The 23,086-nt window shown below is 45.7% G+C and overlaps 2 protein-coding genes across 3 annotated transcripts; one reads left to right on the top strand and one right to left on the bottom strand.

The window, feature by feature from the left end:
- Nucleotides 1–6: 6 nt before the first annotated feature.
- On the top strand, nucleotides 7–1,631 carry LOC127317265 (peroxidase 11). Its single transcript, XM_051347793.2, has 4 exons — nucleotides 7–220; nucleotides 320–511; nucleotides 808–973; nucleotides 1,053–1,631. Exons 1-4 carry the CDS (start codon nucleotides 62–64, stop codon nucleotides 1,463–1,465), a joined length of 930 nt encoding a protein of 309 aa, XP_051203753.1. The 5' UTR covers nucleotides 7–61; the 3' UTR covers nucleotides 1,466–1,631.
- A 139-nt stretch (nucleotides 1,632–1,770) lies between these two features.
- LOC127317263 (LRR receptor kinase SERL2) lies at nucleotides 1,771–5,556 on the bottom strand. 2 transcript variants are annotated; one of them, XM_051347789.2, is made up of 11 exons: nucleotides 5,282–5,556; nucleotides 5,008–5,140; nucleotides 4,822–4,893; nucleotides 4,536–4,679; nucleotides 4,360–4,431; nucleotides 4,184–4,243; nucleotides 3,822–4,066; nucleotides 3,397–3,738; nucleotides 2,468–2,847; nucleotides 2,210–2,359; nucleotides 1,771–2,065 (listed from the first exon to the last, which is right to left on the bottom strand). In XM_051347789.2, exons 1-11 carry the CDS (start codon nucleotides 5,391–5,393, stop codon nucleotides 2,039–2,041), a joined length of 1,737 nt encoding a protein of 578 aa, XP_051203749.1. In that variant the 5' UTR covers nucleotides 5,394–5,556; the 3' UTR covers nucleotides 1,771–2,038. The 2 variants fall into 2 exon arrangements, with proteins under 2 accessions (XP_051203749.1, XP_051203748.1); XM_051347788.2 differs by having other exon boundaries at nucleotides 1,771–2,359; nucleotides 5,282–5,554.
- Nucleotides 5,557–23,086: the final 17,530 nt, after the last annotated feature.

The raw sequence follows: 23,086 nt of genomic DNA, 5'->3' as shown, positions 1-23,086 counted from the left end.
CTAGTGCTTCAGGGGGTTTGCTCTCTCCGTGTCTTGTTTCCTCCTGGCCGTGCCACTGCTGATGGCACAAGACCCTTCGAACCTGAGCCTGGAGCACTACGCCAAGACATGCCCGATTGTGGAACATGTGGTCCGGACGGAGATGGAGTGCGCGGTGCGCGATGAACCACGCAATGCCGCTCTGATGCTCCGCCTCCATTTCCACGACTGTTTTGTGCAGGTTGACTACCCAAACACTATATTTTGACTGCACATGCTAACCTGGTGTTCTACCTAAACAGTATTGAGTTTGCTCTGAACATCTGGATGCTTGTTGCAGGGCTGTGACGGGTCGGTGCTGCTTGACGACACGGCAACCTTGATTGGAGAGAAGCAGGCAGAGCAGAATGTGAACTCGTTGAAAGGATTTGAATTGGTTGACAAGATCAAGGAAAAGCTGGAGGCCGAGTGCCCTGGAACAGTTTCCTGTGCAGATTTGCTTGCCATTGCAGCGAGGGACGCAACTGTCTTGGTAAATAAAACAAAATCTTTTTTCATTCCCATACTTTTACTTGCATCGGTCTCATATTAGGCTTCCTATTTGAGGAAATTAAGAAACTAAAGAAAAGAGAATCATTTTTGGAATAACTCAGTATAGCATTACATCTATTGATTCCTGATGAAACCTGCTATGCCATTTGGATACTGTTTGGCTACCAACCTGTGTATCTAGACTTGCATGCACATAAGGAATAGGCCAGGTTCATTTCAGGCAAATACAGCTTTACAAATAACATATGTCACAACAAAGGAAACATATTCTTTCAGGTGGGTGGGCCTTACTGGGATGTCCCAGTAGGAAGATTGGACTCCAAGGAGGCAAGTCTTGACCTAGCAAACAAAGACATACCCACCCCTCAGCAGGGCCTCATCACGCTTATTTCCAAGTTCTGGGAGAAGGGCCTTGACGCCACTGACATGGTGGCCCTTGTGGGTATGTTCATTTTCCTTTGACAGTTGCAGGTTTATATTAAATATATTTCTCTGCTTACTAGAAATGTATGTGCATTAAGGATCCCACACGATTGGATTTGCCCGGTGCGCCAACTTCCGGGAAAGGATATATGGTGACTTCGAGATGACATCCAAGAGCAACCCTGCGTCTGCGACCTACCTCAGCAAGCTAAAGGAGATATGCCCCTTGGATGGTGGCGACGACAACATCAGCGCCATGGACAGCTACACTTCCTCGACCTTCGATAACGCTTATTTCGAGACGCTAATCAAGGGCGAGGGCCTCCTCAACTCTGACCAGGAGATGTGGTCAAGTATCGCCGGGTACTCAACGGCCGATACGGTCAACAAGTATTGGGCTGACCCCGCCCTGTTCTTCAAGCAGTTCTCGGACTCCATGGTCAAGATGGGCAACATCACCAACCCTGCAGGTGGTGAGGTCAGGAAGAGCTGCAGATTTGTGAACACCTAAGCTGGAGAAACTTTTGTTTGCGCCTTTCCCTTTCATGGTTGATGATTGTCTGGAAATAAGAATGTTTTGCCTGGGATACTATACTGGTATATGTATATTGTAAGTCACACTATAAAATATGTTCATGCTATATGAAGTAATGGAGATATAGACATATAGTGATATACATCATGTATTTTGAGGGTTTTGCACAACCTGTTATGTATACACATCAACAATGGATTCTGATGACATTTCAGCACCTGTTTCATTCTGAAAATGCTGCAACAAAAGTAGCAAAAAAGAAAAGAATATACAAGCCAAGCTAATCAAAACTTTACATCTTCAAGAGAAGCTTATTGTTACAAGCTATAACTACTAATCTTATTGTTTTAGCTACTATCTGTACCATTAATAGGTTAATACCGTCACAAGGAGTGTGCTCTCTCCTGTATACAATTAATCTAAGGTACATACATCACTATTTATACTTTACTTCAGTATGGATTGCTTTCCAAATCTATATAGGATTTCTTATGCTGTACAAGGACTGCTGCTGGTGTTCTCAAATTGTGATGTCACCTGGTTATCATGTCATCTTGGTCCAGAGAGCTCGACAGCCTGCACCAGCATCGACGAGTCATCGGTTAGGTCAGAGTAGCAGCGGCTGAAGGTGAATTCAGGTACTGTGAACTTGTGGGAGTCAGCCCGCTGTGACGCCTGCCACCGCTCTGCGAGCCCGTCGCCTTCCAGCATGCGGACTACCTCTGACATCTTTGGTCGGTGGCCTGGGAGGTACTGGGTGCACAGGAGCGCCACCTGCACCATCTCCTGAAGCTCAATCCGGTCGTAGCTGCTCCTCAAGCCCTTGTCAACCAGAACATCAAGTTTCTTCTCCTGGTGCATCTTCTTCACCTGATCATTAAACAATGTTGTCATTCCATTAGCTTTGCTCAAGTTATTGTGCAACAAAGGTAAAATTTTGCAGTAGTTTTGTTCAAGTAGATTGCAGAAGTTAATTACCCAGTCCAGCATGGCTCCCTTCTGATTTGATGCCTTGCCGAACTCCACTGCCGTCTGGCCGGTGATCAGCTCCAGCAGCAGGATACCAAAGCCAAAGACGTCCGTTTTCTCAGACGACTGCCCAGTGGAGAGGTACTCAGGCGCGATGTGTCCAACGGTGCCCCGCACCGCAGTGGTGACGTGTGAGTCCTGATGATCAAGGAGCTTTGCAAGCCCGAAATCCCCGACGATGGCCTCACAGCAGTCGTCCAGCAAGACGTTGGCCGCCTTGACGTCCCTGTGGATGATCTTGGGGTCACACTGTTCATGAAGGTAAAGTAGACCTCTTGCTGCTCCAAGGGCTATCCTCTTCCTGGTGATCCAGTCCAAAGGTGGCTTTCCTGCAATAATTAGACCGGAATAAAGTGGCGGTTTCTTTTGATAGGAATCATATGCTCTGTGATAAACCTGTGTCCAAAGAAAACGAAAATGAAGGGAAGAATCCAATTCTAAGTCTTTTTCATGTTTGGCTTATCGGGTTGCAACTTTTAATTCTACATCGTTCTTTTTGGGCGTGACATGATGGGAAAATTCTAGAGCGAACATATTCTGCACGACAGGTGGGTCTAGTATAGGGCAAACAGTTCTCCCACTGACATTTGATTCTCGGGATAAGATTCTCCTAGCCTTACTAGACAAGGATGGTTTCTTGGTAACATGAAAAAGATTTACTTTGCTTGACTAGGTCACTAGTAACCACAAAAAAACAGGGAGGAAGCTTAGCCGAAACTGAGCACTCCTGCACAAGCAAGGCAAGTACAGCCACTGCCAAGCAATGAGGCTTGCTTTTCTTGGCTATGTCCAAAATGAACTAGTTCTGTCTAGCCTAGTAAAGCAAGGGATATCAAGGAACATAATAAGTAGGCAGATCGGGAAACTGAGATGCTGACCTTTCAAGCGCGAAGCGACGCTTCCATTTGACATGTATGGGTAGACTAGTAGCCTCTCAGTGGCAGTCATGCAGAACCCGAGGACCCGGAGGAGGTTCCGGTGCACCGCCAAGCTGATCATTTCAACTTCGGTCTTGAACTGCAACTCGCCGCCCGCAGCATTACCGTCCTTGAGCCGTTTGACAGCCACAAGTGTTCCATCCGGGAGCTGCCCCATGTACACATGTCCGAAGCCGCCTTTTCCAAGTATGTTCTTGCTGCTGAATTTGTCGGTTGCAACCTGCAGCTCCTTGAACTGAAACCTCTTGGCGTTCCCAAGGCTAACGTTCTCCAAGTGCTGATCTGCACCAGAAACAGTGCTTCATTAATCATCAGGCTCCGAAGTCCAATAGATGCACAAACTGCGCGGAAGTTTCATCGCTTACCATCCATGTCGAAAAGGATCTGCCGGTTCCGACGCTGTCTCCACCAAAACAAGAACCCAGCAGCAAGGAAGAGGAAGGTCATGCAACCAGTGACAACACCAAACGCGACCGCAAACTTGTGGCTTTTAGTCTTCGTCGGCGGAGCGCCTTGCGAACCATTGAGGTTGTAGGAAATTGGCATCGGCGCGGTCCCGTAGCAGTCTTTCTCCATGTTTGCATCACATATGAGAGGGTTTCCAACTATGCTGCAAGAGAGAGAGAGAATCGACAGCAGAACACACACCTTACATCTAAGACTTGATACAGGCTCCATACTTTTTTTATTCAAACAGGAAGGAGCACAAATTAAACCGCGGCCTTACTTGTATGTTCTTGCCAAAGATCCTGGTACTGGACCACTTAGGTTATTGTATGACAAATCTCTGCAATGGACAAGTGCACCGTGAGCTAGACAGGAAGGAGTAGCAGTTCTTCTTTTTTCGATAAAGGGAATTACTAGTACTACTTGGGCAAGCAAGAAGAGCAAGATATCACTCACAGGAAAATAAGTTGCGACAGATTAGCTGATGCTGAAGGGAATGGCCCGGACAGGGTGTTGTTATTGAGCCTCCTGGTAAAATTACAACCAACCTTAACTTACTACTAGTATGGTATGGGATTGGCACATTAAATTCAGAGAGATGGGAAGTCCCAAGTAAACGCAGCAGAGCTCACAGGTACTGGAGGCTTTGGAGGTGGCCCACGGATGCCGGGATTTCCCCGTAGAATCTGTTGCTGGAGAGGTCCAGTGTCTTGAGACTTGCAAGGTTGCCGATCTCGGCCGGGATTGGGCCGGTTATGACGTTGTTCTGCAGGAGGCTGCACCCAAAGAAAAGGATGGGAAGAGCTCCCAATCACAAATGAGCAGTTGAACTCTGAATGAGCAAATAAGTGGCATGGACATTTTCCTTGTAAAAACGGGATATATCCATCATCAGAAGATAGAGAGGAAGACACTCACACGGTCTCTAGGCTGGTCAGGTTCCCTATGGCCGGGGCGAGGATGCCGGAGAGGTTCTGGCTGGGCGCCTCCCTGCATATAGACCAATGGTTGTAAGAGGGGAAGTTCAAGTGCATATACAGAGATGGGTGCAGGTGTAACAGTAGGAGTACTAGTAGTGGGAGGAGGTGATTTTGGGTTGCTTACAGTCCGGTGACGAAGTTGTCTGGGGAGCAGGTGACCATGGCGAAGCTGCAGGGGTCGACGGAGTCCTGGTCCCAGTTCCTGAGCACGCCGTGCGGGTCCTTGAGGAGGTTCTTGATCCCAATCAGCGCTTGCACTGCAGGCAACGGGCAGACAGACGCGAAATCAGCACGAAACCAATCCAAGAAAACAGAGACACGGACATGGTTCTTGGTTTGACTGAAGAAACATCCGCAGAGGCATCGATTCGGAAATAGCAGAAGGGAGAGATAGGGACCTTCGTTGTTGACGCCCTTGGGGGAGAGGAGAGCGGCGGTGAAAGGGGAGGAAACGACGGCGAGCAGCACCGCCGCCGCCAGCAGCTGCAGGGAGAGAGGAGGCGCCTCCATTGCCGAGGGCGTGGCGAGGTGTGGGCGGTTCGAGTGTGACTGCCTCCTGGCTGCTGCTGGGTGTAGTGCGACGTGTGTTCAAACATGGAACAAACGTGAGAACCAAAAAATGGCAGGAGGCACCACACCCTGGGTCTGGGTCCCGGCCCCTGTGGTGTCAGTGGGAGGGCGAGATGACAGAAAAGAGAGAAGATGCCTGCTTTGTGGCAGCGAGCGGAAAGCACAAAAGGAGAGGAGGAGGTCCATGGGAGGGAGGGGACAGAGGTGACCGCTACCTGACCTGAGAGCCCCCTGCCCGGTATGGGAAACCGGGATGGGAAAGAAATGCGGGTGGCCCCTAGTTACTGTAGGAGGGTGGTAAAAAGCTCGTGTAGCCAAGCAGTAATTTTTTTTTTAACAGAGTACAACGTAGACGCTCACAAACACGCACGTAAAAGCACCCCTATGAATGTACATACGCACACCCTACCCCTATGAGCACCTCCGAGGGACTGAGCGCTGAGCGGGCATATCTTGAGGTTGACGAAGTCACCACTGACGCCTCGCTATTGACGGGCACGTCACCTACCACTGAAAGTATAGCGCCGGTTTGTAATGCAAACACACATACCAAGTCTAGGACTTGAACCTGGGTGGGCTGGTTCCACCACAAGGGACCTAACCATCAGAGGTAAGCTCTTGTTGCGCAGTAATTATTTTTAGGTGTGCATATAAGTTTTAAGGTTTGATTTAGATCATTTTATTTTCCTTGTACATTACCTTTTTTGAAGTACATTAAACTAGTGTAAATTTAAGATTTACCTTGAGTGATTGATTGTAGATCATTACTCTTTTGAACGGGAATGGGTCGAAGGATCTAGATGTGATGCATTAAGTTAGGGTAGCGCTACAAGTTAGAAGAAGGGCCCTAGAAAAAGTGAAAATTACAACCTAGCCCTAGGAAAACCACATGGAAGACCTTAGAAAGATTTGTAAAAAAAGAAATCTAGTCCACTGCATCGCCACCTATGACAAGAGATAGATGCCCTACCTAGGCCATCGTCTTTATCATCAAGCAGTGGCGGACCCAGAAATTTATCGAAGTCTGGGCACAAAACAACTAAAAAAAATCTCCGATGAATATAAACGTCACATGGACTTTGTCGATGCCTCGAGGCGACTTTATGGGAGAGGGGCAGGTGAGCGCGGCGTGGGCGCGGTGGTTGAGGGCGTTGACGCCATGGGGAAAGGAGGCAGGCACGCCTCCTGCGTGAGGGAAAACGATGAACCCGGAAAGAAGAGAAGCCTCTCGTGTGAAGGGGTACGCGGGCTGAAGGGAGCGGGCTGGCCACCGGAAGAAGAGAAGAGGAAAAAAGGCCTCCGACAAGAGTGGGGGTGGGCTAGGCTGCTAGGTAGATAGGATCTAGGGTAGGAGGGAAAGTTTTCTAAAACCTTTTTCTGTTTTGAATTTGCAACAGAGGTGAGAGGAGATTCGAAATTAGTTTTTCAAATATTACTTTATTTGTAACCAAAACAAAACATCATTTTATTCCAAAATTAATTTTTGCACGACTTAATTATAAAATAGGGAATATGAGAGGGGGTTAGGGTTTGGAGGATTTTGGCTTGACTAATTGAAAATTAGGTCAAAGGTGGAAAGGGTTTGGATTTAGGGTTTTGCTAAGAGAAAAGAAGAGGAGATTTTATTAAACCATATGAGAAGAAAATAAAATAACTAGGGTTTACAAAATAATTTTATTAGTATAAACATGAATGATATGATGCATGATGTCATGATGCATAAAAGAAAAAGATAAGCAATTCTATTAGGGATACTACCCTGGGCCGTTACAGTCGACACCACTAACAAGGAACCTCCTCTTCCCGAGGTTCCACCTCAAGGTACGGGGGAGAGAGGTGAACTAGTGGATCTTCTCGCGACGTGTCGTTTCTCCTCGACACCACTAACAAGAGTTGTTGCTTCAGGTTGATCGGGCGACACCACAAACAAGAAGTCGTTGTTCCGGCGATGATGATGTGCTTATGTCGAGAATCTCAGGTTGCGGAAGATCAGGCTCCGTATAACAAAGATGGGAGGATTAACAATCACATTGATCCACCCATTCAACGTACCAAGGGCGAATAGTAAGAGTATTCAATATGGGGGCCAGTCCATCCCGCACCCAAACTATTAACCATGAACATGAATAGGAGAATCGTGCAACCAACTCCAGAAATTCAGATTGATGACCTTAACAAGCATTGTGGGTGAAGATTTGATGGGGTCAGAGCACAAAGGATTGAAGAAAGATCACAAAAACAAAGAGGATGTCAAACGGATAAGACAAAGGTTAGCCGTCGGTGATGTTCTTCTATCGGAAATCTTCACAGATCGGACCTATTAGGTTAAAGGCATGGACCGTCCAACCAATGTCGAACTAAGACTTGAAAAACTTAGATAAGAGAGAAGACTGAAAACTCGTAGAGGTAAGAGGAGTAAGAGTATAGATAAGGAGAAAAATAGGGCTAATCAGATCTATCCAACGAATTTTCAGAAAATAGGTTTTGACACTTGAAAGGACGAGATGTCGCCTAGAGGGGGGTGAATAGGCGTTTAAAAACTCTTACGGATTTGTCTTGTAAGAATGCGGAATTAAACTAATGTTTATTCTACAAGCACAAACCCTAGATATGCTAGGCTCACCTAAGTGTAACAATAACAACTAGAGCTAAGCAAGATAGGCACAAGATATATGTAGAACAAGTGATAGCAAGATATATGTACTTCAAACACGATGGCTATCACAAGGAAAGTAAGCTCGGGTATAGAAATAATCGAGGCACGCGGAGACGAGGATGTATTCCCGTGTTCCCTTCCTTTGCAAGAAGATACGTCATGTTTGGAGGAGTGGAGGTCCCACGAAGAATTCCCCAACACCACGAAGGCTGACCCTATTCTCCAAGCCAAACCCACAAAGGATAATGGCCCTTTCCTTATGGTTAGCTTTTCCTCCACTCCGGAGATGGCAAGCTCCACAACCACTTCACAAGCTCCACGAAGGAGAAGCCCGGGCCTCTTCACAATCTTCCTTGAAGAGATCACCGGAGCACCAACCGCCAAGCCAACTAGGAGGTCTCCCTCCAAGAGTAACAAACTCACGGTCTCTCACTCGAACTAATCGTGGTGGAGAGCTCAACACTATGCAATGATGCAAAGCAAGAACACTAGAGGTGTTCAAATCCTTCACACTCAAATCCCACCAAAGCAACAGATGCTAGGATGAGATTAGAGAGGAAGAACAAAGGATGAAATCAACAAATGACTCCAAGATCTAGATCCCAAGAGTTCCTCTCACTTAGAGGAGAAATGGATTGGTGGAGGTTGTAGATCTGATCTCCTCTCTTAGATCCCTCAAGAATGAGCAAGAATCATGGGAGGGAAGGGAGAGGAAGCAAGCTCAAGAGGTTCAACAATGGTGGTCAAAAACGTGCTCAAGAACCCTATAAAACTGTTGGGGAAGAAGCCCCTTTTATATCCCAAGGGAAAATATAACCATTGGGGCAGATCTGGGAGTTTTTTTTCGTGCAGCCTGGCAAACCGGGCCAAACCGGGCCAGGGACCGGGCCGCCTGGCGGGAGAGCCGGTCAGACCGGGCCAGGGACCGGGCGCCCCTGAAAGCCCCCTGGAAACCGTGTGTGGGAGCCGGTCTGTGCCGGACGAGCCGGTGAGACAGCCGGCGCCACCGGGCCAAACATGAAAACATGGTTTACAAAAATCATGATAACTTTTGCGTACGGACTCCGATTTCGATGATCTTGGGCTTGTTGGAATGAGAACAACAAGCCCTGCAACTTTATGCATAGAAACAGCATTGTCCACCCACGGAGTAAAAACCATAAGATGAATGTTTGACCTATCTATAATAGAGACACCGGTAAAACCTCCAAGCTTGAAAACGCAATAGAAGATGCATATGGATTCCGTTTTCGATGAACTTGGGCTTGTTGTAAAGCTAGAAACAAGCTGAAGAACCTCACACAGAGAAACACCAAGAAGCAATAAGATTTATGGAATGCAAAGCATGCAAAGGGCTGAGCTCCCTAAGACGATGTAATCAAGTTACCCAACCGAAAGCCCCTCTTGATAGTGCGGCTATGTATCCTATAACCCGGTCTCCCAACAACCACCTTGAGACCGGTAAAAGGAAAACCTAGCAAGGCCATACCTTTCCCTTCCGCATCCCGCTTGATCTCGATGATAGCTCTTCAAGCTCCATTCAAGCCGGAATGTCTCACTTGATCATTGTTGCTTCGTGAAGACTCACAAATGCTCCCCCATACACCATGATGGGAAAGCTCCATTGATGCACATCTTCACATGTCCATTGTCACCAAAATGGACGGTAAGCTTCAAGCATATGATCCTCTTGAGATGCTCAATCTTGAACTTGCCCAACTCAACCTTGATGACGATCACCACTTGACATCATCCTCTCATGGGCTATATGAGATCTCACATACCACATGACTTCTCGTGGCACATTCTTCATGCTTCATGTGTTGACCAAACTTGAATCTATTATTCACTCTTTGTATTGGTCAACCTTGTATCTTCTCATGCTCTATCATACTATCTTGAGGTGTATATAGAATTCTTCATTTGCATGCATGCTCTAAATCTTAGTCAACCATAGCTCAATTTATGAGACTATCATGACACCGACTTAGAGCCATAACTTGAATTCTTCACTTCGAATCAAGCACTCAAGATCTTGATCATTCATTGCTTATCACATAAGCTAGAGCATGGCTGATATTGAGTTCCACATAAGAACTCCATCTTCATTTCCTCTTCTTGATCATATCACATATATATCTTCAAATCGATGATCTTGATGCCAATACACAAGGTATATCTTTATCTTCATGGCATCCATACTTGAATCCAACACATGGACTACAAGTAGTACCTATGGAATATTCCTTCATATAAACTCAATGAAAACATTAGTCCATAGGGGTTGTCATTAATTACCAAAACCACACATAGGGGCAATATACCCTAACAACACTAGACACAACAACGTCCGTTGGCAAGGTTATCCTACAGGCAAAGCGGACAGGTGGGGTATCGTCAACCTGAGCTCTGATACCAACTTGTGACGCCCCGGAACCGGTACCATGAGGATTTAAGCGATCCCGCCGAAATTCACACGATATCGATTCTGAGACTCCCTCTGACACGACGTGCGCGACGAATCACACACGTGATGCCAGAGGAATTACCACAAGTGATTACATTACAGCATGTTTACAATAGAGCCCACAAGAAACATATATTACAACAACGACTCTAACGAGTCAATAATACAAATAGATACAATACGAGGATCTGAATCATACAGAAGAACAAATACGTCCAAGTACGAACAAGATACAATTGGACTAAGAGTCCTCAAGATAACCAGTGGCGTCCATAACCCTGCCCAGGCCAAGACGGAAGGTTAACCTTGCTAACATCGTCATATCAAACCTGCGAAAGTTGGGCCACGGGTTGCCGACAAAAGGGAGAGGAGATACAAAAGAGAAGAAAGCCGAGGTAAGTACCATGGCACGTACTTGCGAGACAAGACCGCCTATGCTCACCGATGGGCAATAGAAATTGCTCGGTTATATAGGGGAGTTTAGCGACAACAAATCTTGTACTAGCCAATAGAGACACGCTACAATATTCGTCTAAACAGAGAAGGTGGGAGAGTGCATAAGCTAACAGTTCTATACTTTACAAACATAACCCATTCGATGCACTCCCCTTCACAAGGAAGAAGTACTAATAAGGGCACTCACACTGTTGACAAGTTTTATTAGGTATCAGTTATAGTGGTGCTAAATTACTACGCAAGTTATTAACAAATTATTAGCAGCAACATAAAGGTGTAAGTTATTCTACGATCGAGCTCCAAGTATTCCATAACCGTGGACACGGCTTATCGACAAGATTTACACCCTGAAAGGCTTGCCCAAATGTAACCATGTGCATGCTCGAACCGCTTACGACAGGCGGAGTCTCACAACAAGACCGTTCCCAGTTTAACGAGAAAGTCTAGGTGGGCACCCCCACTAAGCTACCTGGAACGAAGTTCGACCATATGCCAAGGCGAACTCAGGGTTTGCGTTGGTGGCTAGGCGTGCAAACCACACGCTTTGATAAACGTCCCGCAAGGTACAATATAGAATATAAACCACCCGAAGGAAACAGAAAGTAAACGTCCGGAGACAACAGTAATTAAAGCATGGCATACATGGCATAGGCAAATAAAACCAAGGTTGTGGCCCCCTTTTCAACAGACTTGAGAAAAGATAATGGGTGAGGGGTCCCAATAATCATCCCCACGCACGGGTGGAGCGCTCAATCTCAGAACAGATAACAAGAACTCGGGTCCTAGTAGACATTAGCGAGACAAAGATCTGATACTTTCGCAAAGGGGCTCACATATGCCACTGCTTACAATTTTAGTTGTTAACAAGAAAGTAAAGAATGTGTATCTCCAACATCTGATGTAGCATGTGATAACTTTCCAACAACCCAACATATATAAAGATAACATCATGTCCCTAAATATGTGATACAACTCACCAGGCTCAAACAACAAACGACTATAGGTAGCGGATAGGTAACACGGCTCATATGGATAACAGTGGAATAGGGCACGTGACACAACAAAATCACGACATATGGATAGCAAGAGAACAACGAGACTGAAACTGTAAAATAGGGGAAGAGGTGGGCTCGCATGTGAAAGGCTGCAGAAGAACTGCCGGAGAACTCGTCGTATCTCACAACACCACTTCATGATCCTATCCGAGAAGAAGCAAATGCTAGAACAAGCAACGAATGCAAATCTTACTACTACGGATCAAGAACCGGCATGATGAAGATGTTATGCATGGCATGGAAATTATGATGCGATAGATGCAACTTATCCATTTAAGCGGGGTCAGAATCCCGGACAAACAAATTAGGTTGGAGTTGCATTTTCTACCGACAAAGTTAAATGTTTGTTAGCATGGCAAGCATGACAGGGTGCGCTACTTCAAAATTAAACGGAGTAGGTGAAATAGCAAAGTCTTCCGTAGTGTTTTGTGTGTTTGATGACAACACTAGAATATAACATCACCGTGTGTATAGTCGTTGATATGTTTGTAGGTACACGGTGCACTCATGTCCCACTTTGGAAGACCAAAATCCTAGCTAGATTAGTCTGATAGGTTTTTCTATTACTTGTGTGTGTGTCTTGTTGTCACAGTTGTAGAGGATTCGAGAATCTGAGGAGATCATGTGGTCTCCGCATGACCAATAGTACCGGTGCTGAGAGCGGTAGTACCGCTACCGCCTTCAGCACCAGGTACACGTCAGCTGGAACCGTTGCGACGGTACTACTGGTTCTTCCGCAGAACCGATACTACCTCTTGCGGTACCGCTGGCGATACCAGGCATATGACCAGAAGCCCCTGAACCTGTGCGGTACCTATGCGGTATCTATACCGAAAGTACCGCTTGAGTCACTCCTTTGAGTGACTCGCGGTAGTACCGGTTGAGGTACAAGTCAAGTACCGTATCTATATTCCAAATTACGGTAGTTCCGCACCTAGTGCCACTTAGGTACCGCAAGGGATCCAGTATGCATTTTCTATATGCCAGTACCTCGAGCGGTACTAGACCTGGTAATACCGGTCGTGCGGGACTTACCCAGTTTGTTGGGGTAACGGTCATCCGGACGCGGTAGTACCGCTCGCAAGAGCGGTATACGGTCACGCGGGATCTGAGGAACGGCTCGATTTTGTACGACCCTATATTTTAGGTGTCTTCTTCCCCGGCTTGATTAGGCATCTCTTCACATTGTCTCCTCCATTGTTGCAAAGCTCAAACCTTGAGGATCTCCCTCCCCATCCAACCAATCAAGATCGTATTTTGAGGAGTGGTGGAGGAGACCCCGATCTATCATCCCACCAAGAAAGATCTCCCCAATCCCACCTAATCCTTTGTGTATCTTGTAGTTAGGGTTCCTCTTGTGGAATCCCTTGGATATGAGCTCCTATGGAGACTAGTTTGGGTTGTGCTAGCCCCGTTGACAAAGGATTAACTTGTCAATGCCTACGTATTGTAGACTAGGGTTTAGTTAGAAGTAGAGGGCAAGTAGATCTCGAAGGTTCAGCCGGAAAACTACTCAACTACTAGAAAACTAGGGTTGCGCTGACAATAGAATCGATCCTCTCTTTGTCCCTCGACTCCCCTTATATAGGAGGTGGAGCCGAGGGTTTCGTGATACACAAGTTACAGAGTTTGGGAGACTATTTGAGTCCGTCCCGTAATAGTTACAAGTCAATATTCCTAATACAATTCTATCTTTCCAAACTATCTCCCGACTGGGCTTCCGGGCTTTATAATCTTTGGGTCATGGGCCTTCAATAAAACCCCGGGCACCATCTTCGGCAGGCCCATTTGGGATGCCTATGTCAGTAGCCCCCGAGATTTTGCTTGAATCAAAGAATCAGGGAAAATCTCCAACTTTACAATTACCATACAACTTCTTCGAGTTAACACATATCTTTAATAAAACAATCGTATATTGTACAGGGATAAAGGTAATTGGGGCTAGTTTATCTGACGGATCAGGTACTAGTTAATTGCTCTTGTGGCAATCCACCAAAACCTACTTCAAGATCACGTCCCTGGACATGATTTCGGGATACTGGTGTAATTCGACATGCGCCGCTTAAGGTCTTACCAGATGTCGAATTCCAATTATGTTTTATCGGGTACCTAACGCGTCCATTAGGATTTTTCTTCGCATCTACTGGTATGGAAAAAGTAGCGAAGCGCCGTCAGAGGCAGTGCCACGCCGCACAGGACGGATCCTGGGGACTTACCTTCACAAAGTATTGCGGCATTCAGAGATTAATATGCGACTGAAGCACTCTGAGAATATATTGTCGAGTGCTTTTTCGGTTGTTGGAATAGCACATTTATTCGAGTCGCCGGATGACTTGTATATATTTTTTATCTTGTCCTCCCGATGGGAGTATATGAAGAGTTATTTGTATAACTCGAAATATGCTCACCATGCCTTTTATAATTTCATCGGGCACGCGAACAGCGTTCCCGATGGGAGTAGCCCCCGAGGCTACAGCCAAGTGCTTCTACTTGGTTGTAGGCTCACCATTTGAAAAAAAATTGTCGCTATATTATTATATTTTCGAATTCTTCCATCTTTATCGGGTGCGCGACCAGCGCTCCCGATGGGAGTAGCCCCCGAGCATATGAACAAATGCTTGTATTTGATCATAGGCTCTCGCCTTTTCTTTCTTGCCATACTCGAGGTTTCCTTCTTTCAAAAGTAGCCCCCGAGCATTTGATCAAAAACTTGCATTTGATCAAAAGCTCCCGAAGTTATCATCATTCCATCTATGTCGCCAATCTTCAGAACACCGCAGTCGAAATTTCTCTCTTTTAAAGAGACATCAGTGCTGACGATAGCCACGACCGCTGTATCGGGAGAACGCGAACTCTGTCCTGTCCCTGACTTGTGGGTCCAAAAACATGCGGTCTGTGACACGTTTCGCAAGTGGGGGACACACGTCCTCTGCTTTTTCTGGCACGCGCACTGTAACGCCTGTCCAGTTCCATCGCAGTAAAAAGACTTTATTACCCATGGAGACACATGTAAGTCATCAGATCCATTCTTCTGTATCCAACGGTGCGTCGATTCGCAGTTTTGCTATAAAGGGTCTTCTTCTTCCTCCAGCAATACCTTCGCCGCGCCGCGCTCAAATCCCCTCTGCAAAACCTCCACTGCAACCAAAAACTCATACGCTCAACCACACCCCTACTCTCGCCAGCGCCATTGTTGATGCAACAGAGGTCAAGGCTCACAAGGCATAACACTCCCGAGGCAAGCATGGCGGCGCAAGATCTAGGAGCTGCTGAGTGGGAGAGATCCAAGATCTCCAACCAGGACGGCAACCTGATGAAAAAGCTCGGCCTGATGAAGAAGAAGGAAGCGCTGATCTTCCCCAGCGAGGAAAGCTTCCCAATGCCCCCATCCAATATCGGGTTAGTTTCGTCGACCACCTCATCCGTGGTCTCTCCGCTCCAATCCACGAATTCCTTCGTGGATTGCTCTTTGTATACGGGTTACAGCTGCACCAGTTGACTCCCAATTCCATTCTCCACGTCTCGATTTTTATCACCCTTTGCGAGTGCTTTCTCGGGACCCAACCAAATTGGGCTCTGTGGAAACGCATTTTCTGCCTTCGCCGCAACGGCTCCCACAACATCACCTATAACATAGGTGGTGTTGTTATTTGTGTCCGCTCTGACGTCGAATATTTCGACGTCAAATTCCCCGACTCCGTTCAAGGGTGGCGAAAAAGGTGGCTCTACGTCCGCGAGGAGTGCTCCGACTCGCAGGAATACAACATTGCTCCCTTTGATGGTAGCGCAAAAATTCTTCGCCGCCGCTCCTGGGACGCAGAAGCTACCGAAGAAGAAAAAATGGCGACAGAAGCGCTGATGAAGCGTATCCATGAGCTGCAAAATACCCGAGGCAAGGAATTGTCGGGTATCCAAATCACCGCCTATTTCCTTAGGATTAGGGTGCAGCCTCTACAGGCTCGCAAAAACCCTATGTGGATGTATGCTGGCGAGAAGGATGTTGACCGCCTCTCCAAAGATCTCACTGTGAAGGATTTGGAGAAGCTTGTTCGGCGTGTTTCATCGTTGAGCAAGAAGGATCCAGTACCAACCTCCTGCCGCGTGGAACCATATAGTGGTACCCACGCTCTTCCCCAAGTAAGTAAATATGCCTCTCGAAATTTTGTATTTCCTGCATCACTTGCTATTTTGCTGCTTTCTCGACTTGAGTTGAAACTGCGACTACTATTTTGTTATTTTGTTGTTGACTTCTTTCCTCAAATTTCTCCTGCTATTGTTTTTCCTTTTTTCAGGACCATCAAGTTACTTCCTCGTTGCCTCCCTTACCTGAAGGTGGGGAGGTTGACGATCGAGACATCGTTGCTAACGATGTACAGGGTACTTCTCGCCCTGAGAGTGAAGTTGCGGGTTCTCACAAATCTGCGGCTTCCTCTGAAAGAGATGCTGAATCTGAGGCTTCCGAGTCTGTGCACTCTCTCCCCTCCGCTGTTTCCCCGAAGAACAAAAGGAAAAGGGGTGAGATTGCAGACTCCGGCACCTCCAAAGCCGGCCCGTCACCTGCCGAAGAAACTTCCCCCGAAGAGGAGGAAACCTTCAACCCTTACAATGATGCCCTGTTAGCTCGTAAGTTTCTGTCGTCTTTTTTCACTCGACATATTGCTTGTTAAGTGTTGCTTATACTATTTCTTGATGCATAGTGACGACGAGGAGGAAGAGCCCCCTGTTAATGTGACTGCTCTTACGAGCACATCACGTACTTTGGTTCTTTTCGAGACTCGCCCTTCTACGGACGAAACTTCGCCTCCTCAGCAAAATGTAGGGTGTTGGGAGCCTCCGGTGTTGTGGAGCTCGCCCCAACCTTGTGTGAAGGAATAGCCGCCTCGATCGGCCTTGTTAGTGGATAAAAGGGAACTCCTTTGTGGGGTTTCCTTGAGGAAAAGGTGAAGCATGTGTGGTTGTTGGACCTTAGTGGTCGACACCTCCTCAATACAGACGTACTCCCTCTTGTGGGAGGAACTGCGGTAAAACATATCGCCTCGTCTCTGCTTCCGCCCGGTTGTCTCGTTCTCTCGTACCTTCTCATTTACTTGCCTTACTACTTGTTTTACTTACTTATTGCATTGCATCATTGTAGGGTCCCCTTTCCTATCAAGTTACCACATTTACTTCCGCATTGATAAAAACCGAAAATGAACTAAAGACTGAGTAGCGCCGATCCGTTCAATTGGTATCATAGCAAGGTTCTCTTGCTAGGGCTCTACCGCCTAAGAGATGGCCGACAAAGATGGTCTTGGGGATGTTTACCTTCCCATGGAGAAAGCACCTTCCAACCAATAGCTAGCGCTACGACTACGTTGGATGGCCTCAATAAATTAGAGTCATCCATTCTTAGGCAAATGAAAGCTATGATGACGGAGTTGCTTGCCCAAAAACCAAACCTCATCATTGATCCTAAAGTGGACACCTAGGACTCCAAGCCACAAGTAAATTCATTCCCTCTCTTGAACTTTGTCCCCGAAAAGGACAAAGCTAGAGAAGAGGAGAATCGTGGAGACACTGGTACCTCATGTTCTAAAGGGAAGGATGAGCCAAGAGGTGAGGAATGTTTAGGGGGTAATCATGCATGCCACCACCAAGTGATTACGCCGGAAATGTTACAATTCCTATGCCACATATAGGCTCACAAGGACCACCACCTTTACTTGAATCTACAAACTTGAGAATTGGCAGTTCTTAATGCAATCCCATGTGCGCAGCTCTTCTATGGAACTATGGCATATCATCAAGGAAGGATTCAAGCCACATGATCCAAGCAACCTCTCAAGGAGGGAGGTGGTTGATGACCAACTCAATGCCACCGCCCTCCACATGATCCACGTAACGGTGTCTCCCAAGGATCGAGCTCACATTCGCACTCTCAAGACCACCAAGGAAGCATGGGATAAAATCGACAAGCTCTTCCTCGGAAATGAGAGCATTCAAAGCTCCCGTTTCAATGAAGTGAACAACTTGGCCGACAACTTCGTCATGATCGAAGGAGAAGCCGTCGAAGAGATGTATCGGTGTCTCACCGGTCTGGCCTTGCAAATGGGAGACCTTGGGGCCATGTTTGTAGATGACAAGTGGATCAAAAGGAAATTCTACAACGCTCTCCTCCCTTATGAGGAAATTAAGTTGACCGCCATCCGCCAAAATGCCCTCTTCCGCACCATGACATCAAATGAGGTTCTTAGCGAGATCATCGCTTTGGATATCTCAAATAAGAATGCGAATGACCTAGTGGCAAGAGCACACAACGCCCGCAAGACAAATCTCGCCTTGAAGGTCAAGGATCCTGAAGAAAGTGAAATTCATGAGGATCCTATTGATTGGAGTCCCGATGATCTTCAATCCAACTACCACGAGTACATGGCTCTCACCGCCAAGAACTTTTGGGACGGCAACAAGACAAGAGGCTCAAGGCCAAGAGGCAACTCAAGATTCTCTCCTCATGATTCTCCAAGAGCACAAGAGAGGGGCAAAAGGCAAGTACTTGCTACAATTGCGGTGACAAGAGTCACTTCGTTGTGGAGTGCCCCTTCGAGAGAAGAGAAGACAATGGTGGGAGGCTTGTTCGCAAGGACAAGTCCAAATCTTTCTCCAAGGGTTACTCCAAGTTCTCCTCCAAGCCCGGTGACATCAAGGCCACCTTCACCAAGAAGCCAAGGGAGTTCATTATCCGTGAAGAGTACTCCTCCGACGACGGTTGTGACAATGATGACAAGAGTTCGGGCAAGGAGGATGAGGGAGTGGTCGCCATCACCATTTCCACTCCCTCCAAATCCCTCTTCGACTCTCTAAATGAGAGCCTCGTTCCCAACAACTATCATTGTCTTATGGCAAAGGTATCTTCGGAGGTATCTCCCCCTCCCAAACCCACATCCTCATCTAGTGCTTCTACTATTGATGATGCTACAAGCCTCTCTATCAAGCGAGAGGTTGTGGATTTGGATGCTTTTCTAACTAACATGCAAGGGGACAACAAGATACATGTTGAGGCTTCCATGGCTCAACTAGGAGCAACTCAAGACCTTCTTGAGGAGAAGGAGAGTCTTGAGAGGGAGGCGGTCGATGAGATTGCCTCTCTCACTCAATCACACGAGGAGGAGCATAACTTACACATTTCTCTTGAAGCAAGTGTTTTGAACTTAGAAGTGTCTAACAATGCAATCATCTCCCAACTCACCAAGGATCGAGATCATGCTCTCTCCTTAGTGGGTGTTCTTAAAAAGGAGAAGCTTTCTCTTGACATTGATCGCACCAAGTTACTTGAGGAATTGGAAACCCTCAACAAGGATTACAAATCCTTGGAGAGTAAGTTTGCAATTCTCTCTAAGTCAAGTGATCAACCTCAAGGGGTAGCTCCAAAGGAGAAAGAATTAAGTAGAATTGTCTAACTCTTGTTGTGACCATATAGAGGAGCTTACCACCTTGAGAAGGCATAAATCAACACTCTTGGAGGTTAACTCCCTCCAAGAAGAAGCCTTGGATGAGTACTTCCGATTGAGAAAGGAGAAGGTACCTTGTTCTGATCATGAGGAACAGATTGCCGCTCTCGAAAGGAACAAGGCCAAGCTTTTGGTGATAAATTTCATGCAAGAAGAAGCCTTGAAGGAGTACTTCCCCTTGAGCAAGGACCGTGCTATTTGTTGTGATCATGAAGATGATCTCGCGACATTGGAGAGACACAATCACAGACTCTTGGAGATCGACTCTCTCCAAGAGGATGCATTGAAAGATCACTTACGGTTGAACAAGGAGAAGGAAGCGCAAGTGTTTGACATCACTCACCCCTTCATAGATCATGAAGACGAAGTCAATAGGTTGAAGGCCAAGATCGAGCGGTTCCAAGTCCATTCCATTTATTTGGAGAGGGCTCTAGCAATGAAGGAGATGCTGTTGGAGATATGCCCAAGAGGCAATAATAAATTAGTTATTGTTATATCTTAGTGTTCATGATAAATGTTTAAATCCCATGCTATAATTGTATTAACCGAAACATTGATACATGTGTGTTATGTAAACAACAAGGAGTCCCTAGTAAGCCTCTTGTATAACTAGCTTGTTGATTAATAGATGATCATGGTTTCGTGATCATGAACATTGGATGTTGTTAACAACAAGGTTATGTCATTGGGTGAATGATATAATGGACATACACCCAAATAAGCGTAGCATGAGATCAAGTTATTAAGTTCAACTTGCTATAATCTTTCGATACATAGTTACCTAGTCCTTCGACCATGAGATCATGTAAATCACTTACACCGGAAGGGTACTTTGATTACATCAAATGCCATTGCGTAAATGGGTGGTTATAAAGATGGGATTGAGTATTCGGAAAGTGTGAGTTGAGGCATATGGATCAACAGTGGGATTTGTCCATCCCGATGACGGATAGATATACTCTGGGCCCTCTCGGTGCAATGTCGTCTGATTAGCTTGCAAGCATGTGATTGGATCACAAGAGATGACATACCACAGTAACGAGTAAAGAGTACTTGTCGGTAACGAGGTTGAACAAGGTATGGAGATACCGATGATCGAACCTCGGACAAGTAAAGTATCGCGTGACAAAGGGAATCGGTATCGTATGTAAATGGTTCAATCGATCACTAAGTTATCGTTGAATATGTGGGAGCCATTATGGATCTCCAGATCCTGCTATTGGTTATTGGTCGGAGAGGAGTCTCGACCATGTCTGCATAGTTCACGAACCGTAGGGTGACGCGCTTATGGTTCGATGTCGCATAAGTAGATTTGGAATATGAGATGGAGACCGAAGTTTGTTCGGAGTCTCGGATGGGATCCAGGACATCACGAGGAGGTCCGGAATGGTCCGGAGAATAAGATTCATATCAGGGAAGTTGATTTCTAGGTTTCGGAAAAGTTCGGGATTTTTCCGGTGGAAGACCGGGAAGGTTCTAGAAGGTTCCGGGGGTCCCACTAGTGGGCCCACGACCCTAGGAGGCCTAGCATGGGCTGAGGGGATGCACTCTAGCCTAATATAAAACAAAAATATAAAACAAAAATGCAATAAAGTAAAGATAAGGAGAGGTTGCTACAGTAGTAACAACTTCCAAGACACAAATATAAAACAAAAATTGATGTAGTAAAATAATGGGTTGTCTCCCATAAGCGCTTTTCTTTAACGCCTTTCAGCTAGGCGCAGAAAGTGTAAATCAAGTATTATCAAGAGATGAAGCATTAACAGAGGGGTTTGGAGTTTTCTCAACTATGCATTGTATCTTGTCTATGTAAGGAACTCCTCTTTCGTTACTCTTAGGCTTACTATCCTCGTCAAACAAATTTTCAGGAACAAGCCAAGCATAGTTATTTTCTAGAGCCTCATGCATTCCTAAGAGCTTACAAGGTATCGGTACTTCAATCTCCCCCTCACAATTGACTTTATTAGTGTACTTTAGTCTATCTTTTTCCATCTTTTCAAGTGTCTTTGCAAAATCGGTATAAAAGCCAAGCCTCTTATGCTTAATAAAAACTTTCCTAGCTTCTTTAGCTATATCACCAAATTCTCTAAGAAGGATTTCTAAAACAAAATCTCTCTTTTCTCCCATTTCCATATCAGAGAGTGTAAGAAACATATGTTGCATTATAGGATTGAGATTAACAAATCTAGCTTCCAACATGTGTACTAAAGAGGCAGTAGCAATTTCATAAGTAGGAGCAAGTTCTACCAAGTGTCTATCTTCAAAATCTTCAACTATACTAACATGAGTGAAAAATTCTTCTATATTATCTCTTCCAATGATAGACCCATGCCCCACTGACATATCTTTAAGAGTGAACTTAGAGGAAAGCATGATGAAATAAACAAAAGGTAAATAAAGTAAATGCAAGTAACTAATTTTTTTGTGTTTTTGATATAAAGAAAGCAAACAAGACAGTAAATAAAGTAAAGCAAGTAACTAATTTTTTTGTGTTTTTGATATAGAGAAAGCAAACAAAGCAGAAAATAAAATAAAGTAAAGCAAGACAATAACAAAGTAAAGAGATTGGATGTGAGAGACTCCCCTTGCAGCGTGTCTTGATCTCCCCGGCAACGGCGCCAGAAAAAGAGCTTGATAACGCGTGAAGCACACGTCCGTTGGGAACCCCAAGAGGAAGGTGTGATGCGTACAACAGCAAGTTTTCCCTCAGTAAGAAACCAAGGTTATCGAACCAGTAGGAGATGAAGGCCACATGAAGGTTGTTGGTGGAGGAGTGTAGTGCGGCGCAATACCAGGGATTCCGGCGCCAACGTGGAACCTGCACAACACAATCAAAATACTTTGCCCCAACTTAACAGTGAGGTTGTCAATCTCACCGGCTTGCTGTAAACAAAGGATTAAACGTATGGTGTGGAGAATGATGTTTGTTTGCAAAGAACAGTAGAGAACAATGATTGCGATGGGATTGTATTCAGATGTAAAAGAATGGACCGGGGTCCACAGTTCACTAGTGGTGTCTCTCCAATAAGAAATAGCATGTTGGGTTAACAAATTACAGTTGGGCAATTGACAAATAGAGAGGGCATAACAATGCACATACATATCATGATGACTAATATGAGATTTACTTAGGGCATTACGACAAATTACATAGACCGCTATCCAGCATGCATCTATGCCTAAAAAGTCCACCTTCGGGTTAGCATCCGCACCCCTTCCAGTATTAAGTTGCAAACAACAAACAATTGCATTAAGTATGGTGCATAATGCAATCAACACAAATATCCTTAGACAAAGCATTGATGTTTTATCCCTAGTGGCAACAACACATCCACAACCTTAGAACTTTCTGTCACTGTTCCAGATTCAATGGAGGCATGAACCCACTATCGAGCATAAATACTCCCTCTTGGAGTCACAAGTATCAACTTGGCCAGAGCCTCTACTAGCAACGGAGAGCATGCAAGATCATAAACAACACATATATGATAGATTGATAATCAACTTGACAT

This window comes from Lolium perenne, chromosome 7 (genome assembly GCF_019359855.2).
Source record: "Lolium perenne isolate Kyuss_39 chromosome 7, Kyuss_2.0, whole genome shotgun sequence".
In the NCBI taxonomy this organism is placed as follows: Eukaryota; Viridiplantae; Streptophyta; class Magnoliopsida; order Poales; family Poaceae; genus Lolium; species Lolium perenne.
This window is presented reverse-complemented; position numbering and strand designations above follow the sequence as displayed.